This window comes from Leptopilina boulardi, unplaced genomic scaffold (assembly GCF_019393585.1).
Source record: "Leptopilina boulardi isolate dan_hultmark-lab unplaced genomic scaffold, ZJU_Lbou_2.1 LbouV2_291, whole genome shotgun sequence".
NCBI classification, from domain to species: domain Eukaryota; kingdom Metazoa; phylum Arthropoda; class Insecta; order Hymenoptera; family Figitidae; genus Leptopilina; species Leptopilina boulardi.
Window position 1 is genome coordinate 539005 of NW_026137853.1, and position 15904 is coordinate 554908.

General features: G+C 22.7%; 3 protein-coding genes across 3 annotated transcripts; all 3 read left to right on the plus strand.

Moving 5' to 3' along the window:
- The first annotated feature begins 1118 nt into the window (after nucleotides 1-1118).
- On the plus strand, nucleotides 1119-4934 carry LOC127282242 (protein obstructor-E-like). The gene is made up of 5 exons (XM_051306416.1): nucleotides 1119-1341; nucleotides 2960-3154; nucleotides 3319-3503; nucleotides 4157-4389; nucleotides 4739-4934. The coding sequence occupies exons 1-5, from the start codon at nucleotides 1293-1295 to the stop codon at nucleotides 4773-4775; spliced, it is 699 nt and encodes a 232-aa protein (XP_051162373.1). The 5' UTR covers nucleotides 1119-1292; the 3' UTR covers nucleotides 4776-4934.
- A 1322-nt stretch (nucleotides 4935-6256) lies between these two features.
- On the plus strand, nucleotides 6257-10527 carry LOC127282239 (protein obstructor-E-like). The gene is made up of 3 exons (XM_051306414.1): nucleotides 6257-6755; nucleotides 9484-9901; nucleotides 10318-10527. Exons 1-3 carry the CDS (start codon nucleotides 6464-6466, stop codon nucleotides 10343-10345), a joined length of 738 nt encoding a protein of 245 aa, XP_051162371.1. The 5' UTR covers nucleotides 6257-6463; the 3' UTR covers nucleotides 10346-10527.
- A 2076-nt stretch (nucleotides 10528-12603) lies between these two features.
- Nucleotides 12604-15836, plus strand: LOC127282241 (protein obstructor-E-like). The gene is made up of 5 exons (XM_051306415.1): nucleotides 12604-12761; nucleotides 13986-14225; nucleotides 14886-15153; nucleotides 15311-15445; nucleotides 15722-15836. The coding sequence occupies exons 1-5, from the start codon at nucleotides 12707-12709 to the stop codon at nucleotides 15735-15737; spliced, it is 714 nt and encodes a 237-aa protein (XP_051162372.1). The 5' UTR covers nucleotides 12604-12706; the 3' UTR covers nucleotides 15738-15836.
- Nucleotides 15837-15904: the final 68 nt, after the last annotated feature.

Genomic DNA, 15904 nt, shown 5'->3' on the forward strand with positions numbered 1-15904 from the left:
ATTACAAAAAACTGAGCATTTTTTGTTTTTTAAATCAAAAATTGTAAATATTTAAAAATTATATTTTGTAGTAATAATTGATTATTAAACATTAATTTATTTTTAAAAATGAGAGTTTATTAAAAAAAATTTCAAACTAATTTAAATGGAGCAATTCATAATTTTTTGATTGTCATGGGTCAAGTAATTCGAAAATCTAACTTGATTAGTTTTCAAAGAAATTTCCTTTCGCTTTCACCTCTGATGAATAACTGAATACAATAGTTATTTATATAAAAAAATTTAACTGTGTTAATTTTTTTACTATATTAAATTATTACAAAAAAAAAATTGTAACATAAATTTAAAAAGTTTTTTCAATTGTTTTAAATATAATAAATAAATATACAATCTAAATAATTAAAATAAATAAATATAATAAATAACCTACAATAAAATAAAATTATTTCAAGATATATAAAGTTAAAATAAATTTAAATAAATCAATTTCAAATTAATTATGTAAGTATAAATCTGTATATGAGAGATGACAAAACCAAATTTAAAGAAAATCTATAGGTAATAAAAAATAATTGTATAAATTTTTAATTTTAAATAAATTAAATAAAAATGACTTTCACTTTTTCGCCCTTTTTATTTAAAAAAATATTGCTCTTTTTACAAAATGATTCTCATATTAACAAATTCTAAAATTATAATTTTCAATAACAATTATTAATTAATTTAATTAATTAATTAATGGATTATTAACAAAATAATATTTTGCAAATATCATTTTTGCAATAAAAGAATTAGTTTCTTTTTTTATTTATTGAAATAAAAAATATTTTATTATTAAAATTATTTTTGTGTAAATAAAATAATTTTTTTTTTAATTTAAAAAAATAATATTTTTTTTTTTTTACTTTCATGGAAATATAAAGAAAAGAGAAAGGGAGCCCCCCAGGGCAAAGGAGAGGTCGTCATTTAGTAAAAAAAGAAATGATAAAGAAGATTGTAAAATATAAATTTCTACGTTGACGATCCTTTAATCAAAGGAAGAAACGAAAAGTGGGGAAAGAAATATTATATGTGAAAAAGAGAGGGGATTGACAAGGTATACTCGATGGACGTTCCTCTTAACTCCCAGTTCCTCGCGAAGAGACGCCATTCAAAAGAGTATTTGATAACCAAAAAATATTTCTCTTATTAATAAAAGTCAATTTTTTATTAATCACTTAAATTTAATTATTTTTAAAGGCTCACCTGAGCCAAAAATTCCCTTTAAAAAAATATATAAAACAAAAAAAAAAATGTTTAAAGTGTTTCTTATAACTTTGTCAGCAGTCATTGCCACTGCACGTAAGTAAATAATTAATTATTCATTAAATAATTAAATTGACATAACTGAATTTTTCCTTTGCATTTTCTTTATAAACAAATTAATTATTTTTCATTTTAAATTTTTAGTTATATTATTATTATTATTATTATTTATTAGATTATATTTCATTTTATTTTTTATAAAAATTAAATTAATATATAAAATAAATTTTATACATTATTTTACTTATTGTAATAATAATAAAAATAATAAATAATAATATCAACCATAAAAAAGCAATCTTATATAAAATAATAAAAAAAATTATTAGTTAATAAAAATAGTAATATTATTTTACATTTGGATTATTATTAAGGAAAAATGAAAAATAAATAAATAAAATACTATGTAATTAAAAAAATAATATTGATTTAGACTAAATTAGCTGTAATTAAAAATGAAATAACACAAAGAATTGCTTCCTAATAGTAAAAGAACAATAAAAACTACGGTTTTCAGAAAACAAGTAGATCAGCCAGTTATGGTCAGACAAACTTTAATAGCGAGCGCAATACAGACCTCAACTATAATAAAGAAAATATTATTATTATAATATTATATTATAATATTATATTATAATAAAAAAATATAATAAAAAATACAATAATTATAATATTATATAATAATAATAATTTTCTTCATTAACGATTTACGATAATTAATAAAGTCCCTTTAAATTTTATTTCCATTATATGATATAATTATAAAATATAATAACATATTCATATTATATAATTACGTAAAAAAATTTTAATATATATTATTCTCTTTTTTTTATATAATAATATAATAAATATTATATATATTATATTATTTATGATTACATTTATTATAATCAAAAAATTATAAAAAAAGAATAAATGATTATAAATTCTGACAACTCTTTTATAATTAAAGAAAAAAATTAATCAGGATATATTTGAACTCGAAATCCAGGAAGTCTGAAACATAATATACAGACACTTGTTCTTTTTTTTCGTGTCTTTTTTCTATTTTTTTTTTTTTTTTTTTTGCCTTTTTGTTTTGTTTAAACATGTATATCCACCAGAGAAAGTGAATTTTATTGGCATCCAGTCTGACTTGGAATTTCGAGTTCAATGATCTTTCCCTTTCTTTTTCAAATGAATTTTTGCCACCTCGTTTGTAATATTAATGAAAATTTTCTACTCTACAAAAAAGAAAAGAAAGAAAAAATAACAAAAAAAAAAAAAAAAAAAATTCGAAATCACAGAAATTAGAAATTTTTGATTTATTATTTCCTCCCCCCTTTCCCCTTGTTGGAAAGAAAGACGTAAACTTTCTAAATCGTAAATGTCAGAACTATTTCTGTCGCTTTCTTATATAAGATTTGTACTTTATGTCGTCCTAACGAGACCAGGCGACATTTTGTAATCATATTTTTTTAATGAATAAAAAAAAATTTTCTTTTTTGAAATTTCTTTTTATCCGAACTTGTTTTGTAAGTAATCGCTTGATCGTTGATAAAAAAAAATATCAATAACGAAAAATAATTAATTTGCATTAAAAAAATAAATAAATAAAAGAAAAAAATTTGAATTCTAATTAAATTTTTTTTTTTTTACTTTAATTTTTCAGATGGAGCATTTAATTGTCCAAAGGATGATGGTCAATTTGAAGATCCAAGACAATGTGACAAATATTACGACTGTAATGATGGTGTTGCAAAAGAAAAATATTGTCCCGATGGACTTGTTTTTGATCCATTGAATAGAAAAATTAATAAATGTGATCATGTTTTTAATGTAGACTGTGGAGATCGACTTGAACTTCGTAAGTTTTTTTTTCATTTTACAAAATTTACTTTTTTTTATTATTCAAAGAAACAAAAAGTCAAAATTAATTAAATAATAAATAAAATTAAATTAAATAATTTTACTATAATTATAATCATAAAAAGAGAATAATAAAGTGGTTTTCATTTTAAAAAATTTCAGAACCACCACAACCGACAAAAACTTGTCCAAGACGTAATGGATTTTTTGCCCATGAGAATCCATCAGTTTGTAACGTTTTTTACAATTGTATCGATGGTGAAGCAATTGCCATAACCTGCACCACTGGCCTTCATTTTGATGAATACAGTGGCACCTGTGTTTGGCCAGACAGTGCAGGCCGTGAGGTAATTAATTCAAAAATAAAAAAAAAATTTTTAATATTTTTTACACAAATAAGTATTGAATCATTTTATACTACAGTGGAACCTAAATTACTGAGACACGTGTCTTGTCTCATTCACTAAGGTTTTATTGTAGAAGAAAATTGTTTATTTATATATTTTGAAATCAATGTTTCGTTATCAATTAACAAAAAATAATTCAGAAAGAATTGATTTCTAAGACTTGAATAAGAGATAACTTTTCTCACTGAAAATATATCATTTTTTTAAGCTAAAATCATTTTGAGATAAAATAGGTAAAATAATTATATAATAAAGATAAATTATTCACATTTGTAATGCAGTATAACCTTATAAAGTGAGATATATATTTTTTTTTTGAAAGAATTTGTTTTTGGATTTCATAAAAGGTTTTAGATATTCAAAAAAAAAATTCTAAATCACATTCAATCAAAACAGATTTCCTTCAAAATTATGTCTCACTTAAAGAGGTTTTACTGTAAATGATGAAAAAAAATCAATTCTGTCTACAATTTAAAAAATATTTGACTCCAATTTACTCTTAAATTTAGTATTATATTCTAGTTACAAAAAATAAGAATAAATTCTAAATTAAAAAAAGTATAAATTAACAAAAATTATTTATTTTTTTTTAGAATTGTGGAGCTGTGGATAAGAAACTTAAGGATGGTTTTGAATGCCCAAAAGAAATGCCTCTCGATACAAGAGGAATGGCAGTGGATCATCCTAAATTTGCTCATCCAGAAGATTGTCAAAAATTCTATGTTTGTTTAAATGGAGTAACACCACGCGAACAAGGATGTAGCGAGGGAACCGTTTATAATGAAGAAATCCAAAGATGTGACGCTCCAGAAAATGTTCGAGGATGGTGAGTCGTAATTTTATTTATAATTTAAAATTAAATTTAAATTATTATTTTTTTATTTATAATTTTTTTGATAATAAAATCATATATTTTAATTCAAACATTCATTAATAACTGATACGTTATATTCATAAATAATTAGTTTTAAGTTAAAAAAAATTAATTAAGTAATTATAAATTATGTTAATTAATTAAATAATTAATAATTATATTGATTAATCTAGTAATTATTAATTATTTTAACTTATGAAATAATTATTAATTATATTAATTGATTAAATTAAAAACAAATATATAATAATTTATTGGAAATTCTAAAAAAATGAGGACAAAAAAAAAATTATTTTTTCAGTGAGGACTGGTATAAAGACGATGGCAAAAAACCTTGAAGACATTGTCATGAGTGAACTGTCCCGCATCGGGATATATATCTCCTTGTACCTTTATTATTATTTTTATTATAATTATAATTATTATTTAGTTTAAATGTAAAAAATGAAACTTAGACTTGTATATTTTTTTTTCTAATAAATTACTTTTACACCATATTGAATTTTTTTTTCGTTATTAAAAAAAACGAATATATGTTAACAAATAATAAAAAAATAAATTATTTAATAAAAAAAAACATTTTAAAACATTAATTTATTAACTAAATTGATACAAAAAAAAAATTATGAATTTGAAAATAGAATGAAAGTGATATAGAAAAAAATTTGTTTTAATTTTGTGGTTCCATTTTTTTTTTTTGTTACTAAGTTTCTAAAAGTTTCTAAAATTTTTTTTTTCTTTCTCATTTTTTCATCATAAGACAGTTGAAATAAAGAGTCATTTCTTGAGAGACCTTGGCTTTTTTTTCTATACATATAAATATATAAAAGCAGTGAAGCAAATCACTAATGACTTTCTCTTGTGACTTTTGTGTTAATCTTATTAAATGATTTCATTCGCTTTTCTTTTCGATTTAAAACTAACTTTCATGTGCATTCAATTTGATTTTGAACACGATAAAATGAAATTAAATTCAGTTCTGCTTTCTTCTTTTTTGATTCGCGGCCAAATCAAGGTCTTAATTAAAATATTTATCAATTTAATTAGAAAACAAATAAAATGAATTTTATTAATAAATTATTTATTTTATTTTTAAATTAATTAATTTTTTTTATAATATTATTTTATAATAAAAATATACTGTCATAAAATTGTATTATTATTTTCATAAATTATATTAATATTGGAGGATTATTGTTTATTATTATTTGTAACATTATATTGGAAATAAAAAAATATATTTTTATTTTACATTTAAAAAAATTAGAATTAATTTAAAATTAGAAAAAATTTAAAAATTCTCTGTCGATAATGCAGAAATCTACAAATTTTTTTAGTTACTTTTTGGAAAAAAATAGTCGAGGCATTTAGTTCGAAACCTTAATAAATAGAATATACAAAAATTTTTGTAAAAAACTTTATAATCTACAAGAAAAAAAAGAGGAAAATTACATCAACTTTTCCATAATCTATGAACTAAAACGTTATTTTGTAAAAAAAAAAATTCTAATAATACAATACCTATCTAAAAAAAAAAGAAAAAAAAATCCTTTTGTACTAAGAAAACAAAGGCTATAATATAAATAAATTTTCAACGTCTACATTTGGTAAGAGACAAGAAGGAAGTCACCTACACACAAAAAAGAGCTCGCCTACTTACCTAGACTCAATGAGAGTAGTCTCGACGATTTTTTTTTTTTTTTTATTTAAAAAAAAAGACAAGAACACTAGAATGTTGAATGACTTGGGGTAGGGGCAATGTGTGTTAAAAAGAGGGGCAAAAGTGAAAAATGTTGGTGCTAGATGAGTTTCGCAGAAAGGGGTAGGGTGTTGTGAAATGCATCAAGTTTGCAAACTGTTGCGGTGCAAACTCAGTCGTGCGAAACGGGATCACAGTACAAGTCCAACAGTCACTTCTTAAAAAGCTTCACACACAACATATTAACAATCGCAAATTAAAAGAATATAAATTAAGAAACGAAAAAAAAAATTAAAAAAAAAAAAATTGAGTGGAGATAAAAAAAAAATGACAGCGACAATGTCGTCAATAATTGTGACATTTAATAATCATTGTCTATTTAATTTTATGACATTTTTTGTCATTATTACAATGACTCGTGCTCAAACACAATTTCGATGTCCCGAGGAGAAGGGCTTTTATCCTGATACAGAACAGTGCGATTTATATTATGCCTGTGTTGATGGACAACCTGAGGAACGACTCTGTAAGGATGGACTTGTTTTTAGGGACGATAATCCTAAGAAAGATTTCTGCGATCTTCCCGCTAATGTTCCTTGTGGCGATCGCACACTTCTTCGTAAGTTTTTTCAAATCAAAAAAAAATGATAAAAAATCAATGAAACAGGTTTTTTTAAAATTCAAATTGAATAAAAAAAAAAAAGAAAATTATTCAATATTAAAATATTATTAAAAAAGTCTAATGATATTTTTAATAAATAATTTTTCTTTTCTTTATTCTTCTAAATAAAACTAGATTTTACAAAAATTATTAAAGAAATTTTTTCTATATTTTTTTTAATTCATTATAAATTATTATTAAATTTTATTTATTATTATTATTAATACAATTATCATTACTATTATTTTTATTATTTAAATAAAATAAAAAATAGATGTTATAATAATTTGAAAAGAATTTTTCTTTTTTTTTGCAAATATAATAAAAATATTTCATGGTGATCTCGTCATTAGGATTGAATAATTATATATACTCAAAACTAGAGTATTTCATATGCGGTTGGTATTCTTTAATTAATTTGCAACTTTCTAACGCGGTTCCTTACATAAAACGTTTATCTAACAAGTCTACTTATACCTCCCTCGTATAAGTATATGTGAAATATTTTATCAAAAAATTATCTCCGGCAATTAAATGTCAAATGACAAATTTAAATTAACCAGATTATCTATTATATCGATCAAATTTATATATAAACGATTTCTTATAATAAAAAAAAAAAAATTTTGTTATTTAACAAATTTCTATTATTTTTTTTTATTACAAACCAGTAGCAAATGATAATATTTTTGTATTAAATAAATAATGAATAAATAAATATAAATAAATAAATATGTAGATAGATGAAAAAAATGAATTTAAATTCAATTATAATTATCATTATAAATAGATAAATAAATAATAACAAAAAATTAAATTTTAATTTGTGATTACTAATATGATTATTAATTTAATTTCTAAATTTCAGATCAAAAATAGGCACTGAATGAAATTAGTTCTTTTTTTAAAAAAAAAGATTTTTTTTATTTGTTGGACTTTCCCTAAAAGATATATAAAAAAAAGTTAACATCATCGCAACAACAGAATAATAAAACCGGTCCCCAAGGTCCTTTTTATAAATTCGGAACTGTGAGACCCAAATCCACAAATTCTAACAAATATTTAGCTGATATTTAAAAAAGACAAAATAATTTTTCTACAATAAATACAATTAAAAATGCATAATTATTAATTAAATAAATAATTAATTAATTATTAACTTAATTATTAATTAATAATATTGACATTCAATAATGTAGCGCCGATTATAAAAAAAATTAAATTACTATCAAATTCAATTGTACCTATATACATAAAATTAAATTTATAAAAATCAGAATTAATTAATTTTCAAATAGCATGCACGCCAAGAAGTAATTAAATATGTTTAATTATAAAATAACCCGGAAAAATTGATGAATTCCACCGTCGTATGTATAATTTCCGGTATTTATATATATATATAGAAAAAACATATAATGAAATATATCGATACTTTTGTTAACGAAACTTTCTTTTAGCGACAATAAGGAAATTCCACTTTAATTATTTATACAAGGAAATTACTAATTTATTATAACGAAGCGATTATTAAATAATAATTAAAATAAATTCATTATTATCCTCGTTGGGATAAAAATGGATATTATTTGAGGTATTTTTAAAATCGCTTCTTTCTTTTTATTATTAATTTAAAAAAAATAAATATTAAAAAACTAATAATTGTAAAATAATAATAATTATTTTTATTTATTTATAGACGGAACAACAATATAATAATAATAATTATAAAATTGAAATACTAATTAAATGGTTGTTAATTGTTTTTTTTTTTATAAATTTGCAGTCATGGAAAATATTTATTCTTATTTTAACAGTATTAATTAATTATTTATTAATTGCTTATTAAAATATATTCTAAAAAATTAAACTAAAAAATTAATAGAAATTCAATTTTAGTTTATTAATTCGATTATTAATTAATAATTAAGAGAGAAAGATAGAGAAAGAGGTTAATAAACTTTAGATATTATAAACACGGAACTCACATAATCTCATGTGTTATTTAGTGAAAAATCATTAGTCAAACTTATAACGCAACAGGTCGACTATTTTGCAACAAGTGTCAATTCTGTCGTTCCTATATGCCCTCCTTTGCAAAATATGGGTAACCGCAAAAACAAATCGAAATTGAGATTTTGTAATTTATCCTGAGTATAATTACAAAAAAAAACCTTAGAAAAATTTTTCCTTATATGTTTAAATTTTTTATTTTTTTTTCTCTTAAAATTCAATTTTGCACACTGAATTACATTATTTTAAACTTGACGATATTATTCAAATTACCTACCGCAAAATATTGTTTTTCTTTAAGTAACATAATTGTATATAATTTTCACTACAATAACAAATTTATAATTTACAAAGTTACAAATTATCAGAATTTAAATAAGGACATAACAAATTCGAGGTTAGCGAAAGTTTTCATAAATTCAAAATGGCGGATCCAATATGGCGGCGGAATTTAAAGAACTTGATCAAATTTGCTCGAAACTTGTTACCTGGGGATTTTTGGGGTCGCTGCTTACGAATCTGAAGTTAGTTATAGAAAAAAAAAATTCAAAATAACGTCCCTAGCAATAAAAAATTCAGTAACAAATTTTTTTTTTAATTTTATTTCAAAAAAATGTATAAAAAGCACAATTATTCTATAATATCGACTAATTGTAAATAATTTTATTTTTAGAGGAGCCACAAAGTACAAAGGGTTGTCCAAGGGCAAATGGCTATTTTAAACACGATGATCCTGAATCTTGTGATAAATTTATGAATTGCATTGATGGCGTTGCTACGGTAATGTCATGTCCACCTGGTTTAATATATGAGGATAAAATGTCAAGTTGCGTATGGGCACAGGATTCAACGCGACTTTGTGAAACATTAAAACGTGAAACATTAGACGATGGCTTCACATGTCCTGAGGGTGAAGTTGCAGGACCACAGGGAAGAATACTTCCTCATCCAACATATCCACATCCCGAAGATTGTGCCAAATTTTATATATGTCGAAATGGCGTTGTACCACAAAAGGGACAATGTGAACCTGATACTGTTTATAATGAAGAAAGTTTCAGGTGCACCGAACCTGAATTAGTTCAAGGATGGTAATAGCATTTTTTTTTTTCAAAAAAATATTTTTTCCTCTATTTTCATTTCGATTGTAATTTATTTTCTATTTTGAATTTAATTGATTTTTATTTAAATTCAATTTATTTTAATTCAATTTTTTTAATTTAATTTAATTTATTTATTTCAATTTATAATTTATTTGTACACCTTATAGTAGGTGGATTTTTAATTTATTTTTTATTTTAATATAATTTTCGTTAGTTTTTTTATATTTTTTTCTTTCCCTATATTTTTTTTATTTATTTACATACGAGCTACAAATGATTTTTGTTTTTTCTCAATTTTATTTATGAGTAAATTAGTAGTAAAAAAAAAGAAATCAATTTTGAATGAAAAAAAAACAAATTGGATTAAAAAAATTAATAATAAAAAATTAAATTTTATTTTACAGCGAGGATTACTACAACAAGAGAAATTGAGTTACATAGTTACAGCAGGTGCCAGCTTTGCGATATATAACGCTTAACTTTTACCCATAAGAATAATAAAAGTAGTTTTTACAATTATATAAGATGCACTACTTGCTCTTTGTTGTGAATGATTTTTTTTTCTTTTTTTTTATCAGTGAAAAATACATTTCCTTTTATGTAAGAAAATATTATTCGATTGTTTTTTTTTAATTTTTCTCGAGGATTTCGATTATTAAAAATAAATTATCAATGTAAAAGTAAAAAAATATTTTTTTCATAATGTAAAAATAATTTTCTTTAAGCTTAAATTTTTAAATATTGATTGAAAAAAAAATGAGTCAGGGAACCAAAACGAGTTGTTTAAGATTATCTAAAATTAATATTAATTTAATCACAAACAGGAAATATGTAAATTTCCAGTTGAGATTTTTTTTTATTGTAATGATTATAGATATATTTAAAGTTCATCTAGTTATTTTTTTTGTGTGCATTTTATAACAAATTACATCATAATTTATCTTGTGTATTTTCCACGCATTCATTTCAATCATTTTGTAATAGTTATTATTTTATAGATTACGTTATATATATTTATTTTAATTTTTAATAAAAAAAAGAAGAAAAAGGCTCTTGTACAGAAATCGTTTATATTATTTTTGTCTACTTTTTTAATTTGCTTTCACAAATTTTCATTTCCTCAAAAATAATTTCAAGTTTTTTTCTTTCTGTAGAATATTTTTTTTATTTTTTTCAATATTTATTTAATTTTTAAAGAATTTTTTTTTTCTCTTTTGCAAAGGAGGTATATATTATTTATATTATATTTATTTATTTTCAGTATAAGTGGAAATTAAATTTTAAAAAAGTATTAATTTTTTTATTTAAATATAGTTTTTTTTATTATATTTATTTTCGTGGAAATTAAAAAAAAAATTAAATCAATATTTTGAATATTAGAGAAGATTTTCCAAAGACAGGGCAATAAATTTCACCTTTCCATCTAATTGGTTAATTACAGCCTTTCTCTTTATGTAATATTCTCGTTTCGAGACGAGAATATAATATACTCTCGCTTCGACCTCGGACAAATGTAAATTTACTTTTGCATGTCAACCGCATATATATATATATATATACTATGGTTGCGGTATAAAAAAAAGGTGACCTTCGTAATAAGAAAACATAAGATTCTGCAATTTTAAGGTCGCGATTGTTCTCGAGCGCTTGTTAATCTTAATTTGAGAGGAAAGAACTTGAGTCAATTTGATGACTTTCACTGACGTTTCTTTTGCGAACCTGATTTTTTTTTCCCCTCTTCACCAGTTCTCTTTTAACATCCAACAGAAATAAGAGAAAAAAAAATTCTTTCGTAAGATTATTATAAAGCCCTCGAGGCATTTTTACTGTTTTATTTTATTTTTTTTTGTGCTGTATGACTTTTCAAACATGAAAAACGCTCCATTTATATTCATAAAAGTTGAATATGATTTTCCATTATTTGAGAGGTGTATACTTAATTTTTTTTTTTTTTTTTTTTGTTTAATTTGCTCGCGTAACAAATGATCGGATAATATATTGATAGGTTGAAATTTTTTTATGATTAATAAAAGACTTCTTTTTTTTATCCGAGAAAAAAATTAATTCTAAAGTAACGAATTTATTTATTTAGATAGAAAAAAGAAATTATTTATAAATTATTTAGGATATTTTATTATTAAATTTAGTATATACTATAAGTAATTCTTAAATTTAGAATATATTTTTATTTTAAAGAATACCCTGTGGGCAAAAAACCATGTTCGTTCTAAAAACGTTTTTAGAACGTTTCACCAAATATTGTTCTGTAACATTATTTGAACATCCATGTTCTTAAAATGTTCCAGAACATTATTTGGCGGACATGAAACGTTCTAAGAACGTCCTTAAAACGTTTTTAGAACGAGCATGTTTTTTTGCCCACAGGGTAAATAGGTATAGTAAATTTATGAAATTATTTATTTATAAATAGTAAATTATTAAAAATGCTATTAAAAAAATCGGCTTAATAGAAATTTGGTTAAATTAAAATTTAACAAAACGAAAATTCAGCGGAAGTGGAAAAAGCGATTACAAGTTCGTTCGTTATTTAAAAGCAAGTCACGTCGTGTATAAACGGGGAGAGACAAAATTGTATAAAATGTTATACTAATCGTTAGATATGAGATTTAAAATTTTACACAAGATGACATTGCTCTCGAGCGGCTTCGACAAATAGCCGAAGTCTGACGAGAATGTAAATACTGTAAAAGTGGAGGTGCCAGGGTGGGGCCTTTGCGTAGTTGACTTCAGTTCAACTTCAGTAGTTAAAGTCCGTACAGCGTAGACCGAAACATGAACTGTTTAAGTAGTGTGACCCTATTGGTCCTGTCGACCATATTTTCCATTGGTAAGTAGAACTTCCTGTTCTGCTCCTTCCTGCATCTCATACATTCATGAAAAAAAATTTTTTTCTCAATTTCATACACCATTCATAATATTTTAATAATTTATATAAATTTCTTACTCTTAAATAAAATTAATTTCAAATAAATCCCCCCCAAAAAAAGTGCAAGAAAAATTCTCCATAAATATAATTACTAAATTCTAATTATTTAATTTTAATTATTATAAAAAATAATAATTAAAAAATTTAATAATAAACTTTTATTGTAATTCTATTTTTTAGGAAGAATTTTTTTCCACACCTAAATCATGGTAAAGAAACGTTTAAAATACAAAACCGATTTTCCTTCAATGAAAAAAAAAAAAAAAAAATTTCAAACACACTGTAAAATAAATAAATAATAAAAATTACTTTTAAAAAATAAACAGCGTACGAAGGACTAAATAGAATGTTGAAAAGGAAAGTCGTTTTTGTATCGACGCTCTCAACACAATCGAAACATTTTAATGGTTTTATTTTTTTTTTTAATATGCGCACAGTTGAAATGTTTAAAAAAAAATCTAACACTCTTTAATTTCAGAAAAAAGAAATTTTTTTTGAGTGCAAAAATTGTAATTGAAAAAAAAAGAACACGTGTTGTTGACATGAAATGTCGATAACTACTGGCGCATTTCAGTATAATGCACATCACACATATATGCAGGACAATTTCTTCCTGAATACAAGTTAGGGTGTCATTGAAATGGGGGGTTAACTGAGTTATATATGTATACTCGTTACGACATATATAGATATATTAGAGGAATTCTTATAAGACACGAGCCACTTTCACTGTCGCGACCTGAAATCATGTCGCCATATGGTTACATCGATTCGACATATATGATATAATGTCATTCATTTTTTTGAACTTTAATCAAAAAAATTTTTTTCACATTTTTCATATTAAAAAAAAAACATTTCCGAATTTCTATTCATCAGAATATTCATTTTATAAAATTTTAATTTAACCGAATTTCTATTAAGCCGAATATGGAATTTTTATTTTTTATTCAATAATTAATAACTAAAAATTTGTATTTAATTATTTAATTAATTTCCTTAAAAGAAATTTACTGAAAATATAATAATTATAATAATTAATTATGAATTAAATAATAATTAATTATTAGTAATTTAATTAAAAATGAGAATAAAATAATGAGGAAAAAAAATTGAATGATACAGTCGCAAGTTTATCAATATCGCCACATGGACCACTTCTACTGGGAGCACCACAATGTCCTGAAATATATGGAGAACAAGCATATCCACATCCAGATAGTTGTAATACATATTTCTTGTGTACAAATGGTAGTTTAACATTGGAACATTGTGAAAATGGTTTACTCTTCGATGGCCATGGCAAAGTTCATCAACACTGTAATTATCATTGGGCTGTTGATTGTGGACATCGCAAATTTGACTGTACGTATTATTATTAATTTTAATATCAACCCCCCCCCCAAAAAAAAACATAAATAAAAAATAGAGAAAAATATTTATATATTTTTTTTAGAATCAATTTTAAAATAAAATTAAAGTTTTAAATTTAAATTATTACGTCAATAAATTGTTAATGAATTTTCTCGTAATTTACATACGACAATTACGATTGTATTGTAATCTTTGAGAGCTAAAATTGAACTTTATATATATCATATATAATAGTAGTTAATTTTTCGGAAACACTTTCTCCGCGTGTGCTCCATATATAATCTCTGCTTCCTTAATTATTGCACAATTTTATAATGCTATTGGAAAACATCTATTGTATTCCAAACAAAGAAACATTCTCCTCTCGAAAATCTAAATTTAATTATTTCCTTTTGTTTAAAAAAAAAAAAAAAAAAAAAAAAAGAAACTCATTCAAGAAAAAAATATTTTATATATAATTCACATTTAATGTAGAAAAAAATATATTCCTTTAAAAATATTAAATTATTAATTTAATTAATAATAATTAATTTAATAATATTAAATAGATATATTCCTTTAGAATATTTGGAAATTTTATTCCATTAGAATAAATTTTTTTTGCAATTGTATAATAATTTTTGTGTAAAAATATTTTTTTTTTATTTTTAGTAACTCCATTGAGTTCGCCAGGATGTGAATATCAATTTGGAATTTATCCCGACAGTGATTCTTGCAGTCAAACATATATAAAATGTGTACATGGAGATCCACTTCAGGAGCATTGTGATGCTGGTTTAGTTTATGATGAAAAATCACATACTTGCGTTTGGCCAGATCAACTTTTGCCCTTCTGTAATCCCGAGCAAGTTATTGGATTCAAATGTCCTAAAAAAGTACCAGCACATACTGCCGCTGCCAAATTTTGGCCATTCCCAAGGCAAATATATTTATATTTATTTAAAAAAAAAATTCCCTATTTTTCACGCAACAAGATTTCTATTTTAAAATAATCTATTAAAATATTAAAATAATAATATATTAATATTATTAAATTTATTTATTTTAATTTATTATAAATATGCTTCTGGTTTTAGATTTCCAGTTCCTGGGGATTGTGGAAGATTGATTACATGCGTAGAAGGTCATCCACGACTTATCACCTGTGGTGATGGAAAACTTTTTGATTCTGAAACTCTAAGTTGTTTGGACCCAGACGAACTCCCACATTGGTTAGTATTTTTTTTTATTTTCTCTAATTAATATTCTAAATTAAATTTTATTTATTCATAATATCGAGGGAAAATAAAATATACTTTCTCTATGAGGAAAAAACAGAAATAGTAATAATAATAATTGTTATATTTATTATTATTATTTCAATAAATTAACGTACAAGAAATTTCAAAAGTTTCCACTTTTTTTGTATTCTATTTTTATAAATTAGAGCAGGACAAAAAATATTTTTTAATTATTTACAAATGAATATTTTCTGATTTTTTTTTTAGTGCCAATCATCTTTAAAAAAGGAAAAAAAATCCGAGCTCCAACAACAAAAATCAACAAAGCAGTCTTTCAAAATTTCTCTATACTTGTAAATAAATAAATTCCTATAAAGAACAATTTAATAGATATAAATTTTTTTTTTCTCATTATATGTATATAGAATAATTTTTAATACTATATTAAAA

What these genes read in the sequence shown, in the direction of transcription:
- LOC127282242 (XM_051306416.1), top strand. Translation starts at nt 1,293, where the DNA reads ATGTTTAAAGTGTTTCTTATAACTTTGTCAGCAGTCATTGCCACTGCA. An exon ending in CAGACAGTGCAGGCCGTGAG is followed by an intron (nt 3,504 to 4,156) that starts GTAATTAATTCA and finishes ATTTTTTTTTAG; the next exon opens with AATTGTGGAGCTGTGGATAA. An exon ending in CCAGAAAATGTTCGAGGATG is followed by an intron (nt 4,390 to 4,738) that starts GTGAGTCGTAAT and finishes TTATTTTTTCAG; the next exon opens with TGAGGACTGGTATAAAGACG.
- LOC127282239 (XM_051306414.1), top strand. Translation starts at nt 6,464, where the DNA reads ATGACAGCGACAATGTCGTCAATAATTGTGACATTTAATAATCATTGT. An exon ending in TGGCGATCGCACACTTCTTC is followed by an intron (nt 6,756 to 9,483) that starts GTAAGTTTTTTC and finishes TTTTATTTTTAG; the next exon opens with AGGAGCCACAAAGTACAAAG. An exon ending in CCTGAATTAGTTCAAGGATG is followed by an intron (nt 9,902 to 10,317) that starts GTAATAGCATTT and finishes TTTATTTTACAG; the next exon opens with CGAGGATTACTACAACAAGA.
- LOC127282241 (XM_051306415.1), top strand. Translation starts at nt 12,707, where the DNA reads ATGAACTGTTTAAGTAGTGTGACCCTATTGGTCCTGTCGACCATATTT. An exon ending in GTCGACCATATTTTCCATTG is followed by an intron (nt 12,762 to 13,985) that starts GTAAGTAGAACT and finishes TGAATGATACAG; the next exon opens with TCGCAAGTTTATCAATATCG. An exon ending in TGGACATCGCAAATTTGACT is followed by an intron (nt 14,226 to 14,885) that starts GTACGTATTATT and finishes TTTTATTTTTAG; the next exon opens with TAACTCCATTGAGTTCGCCA.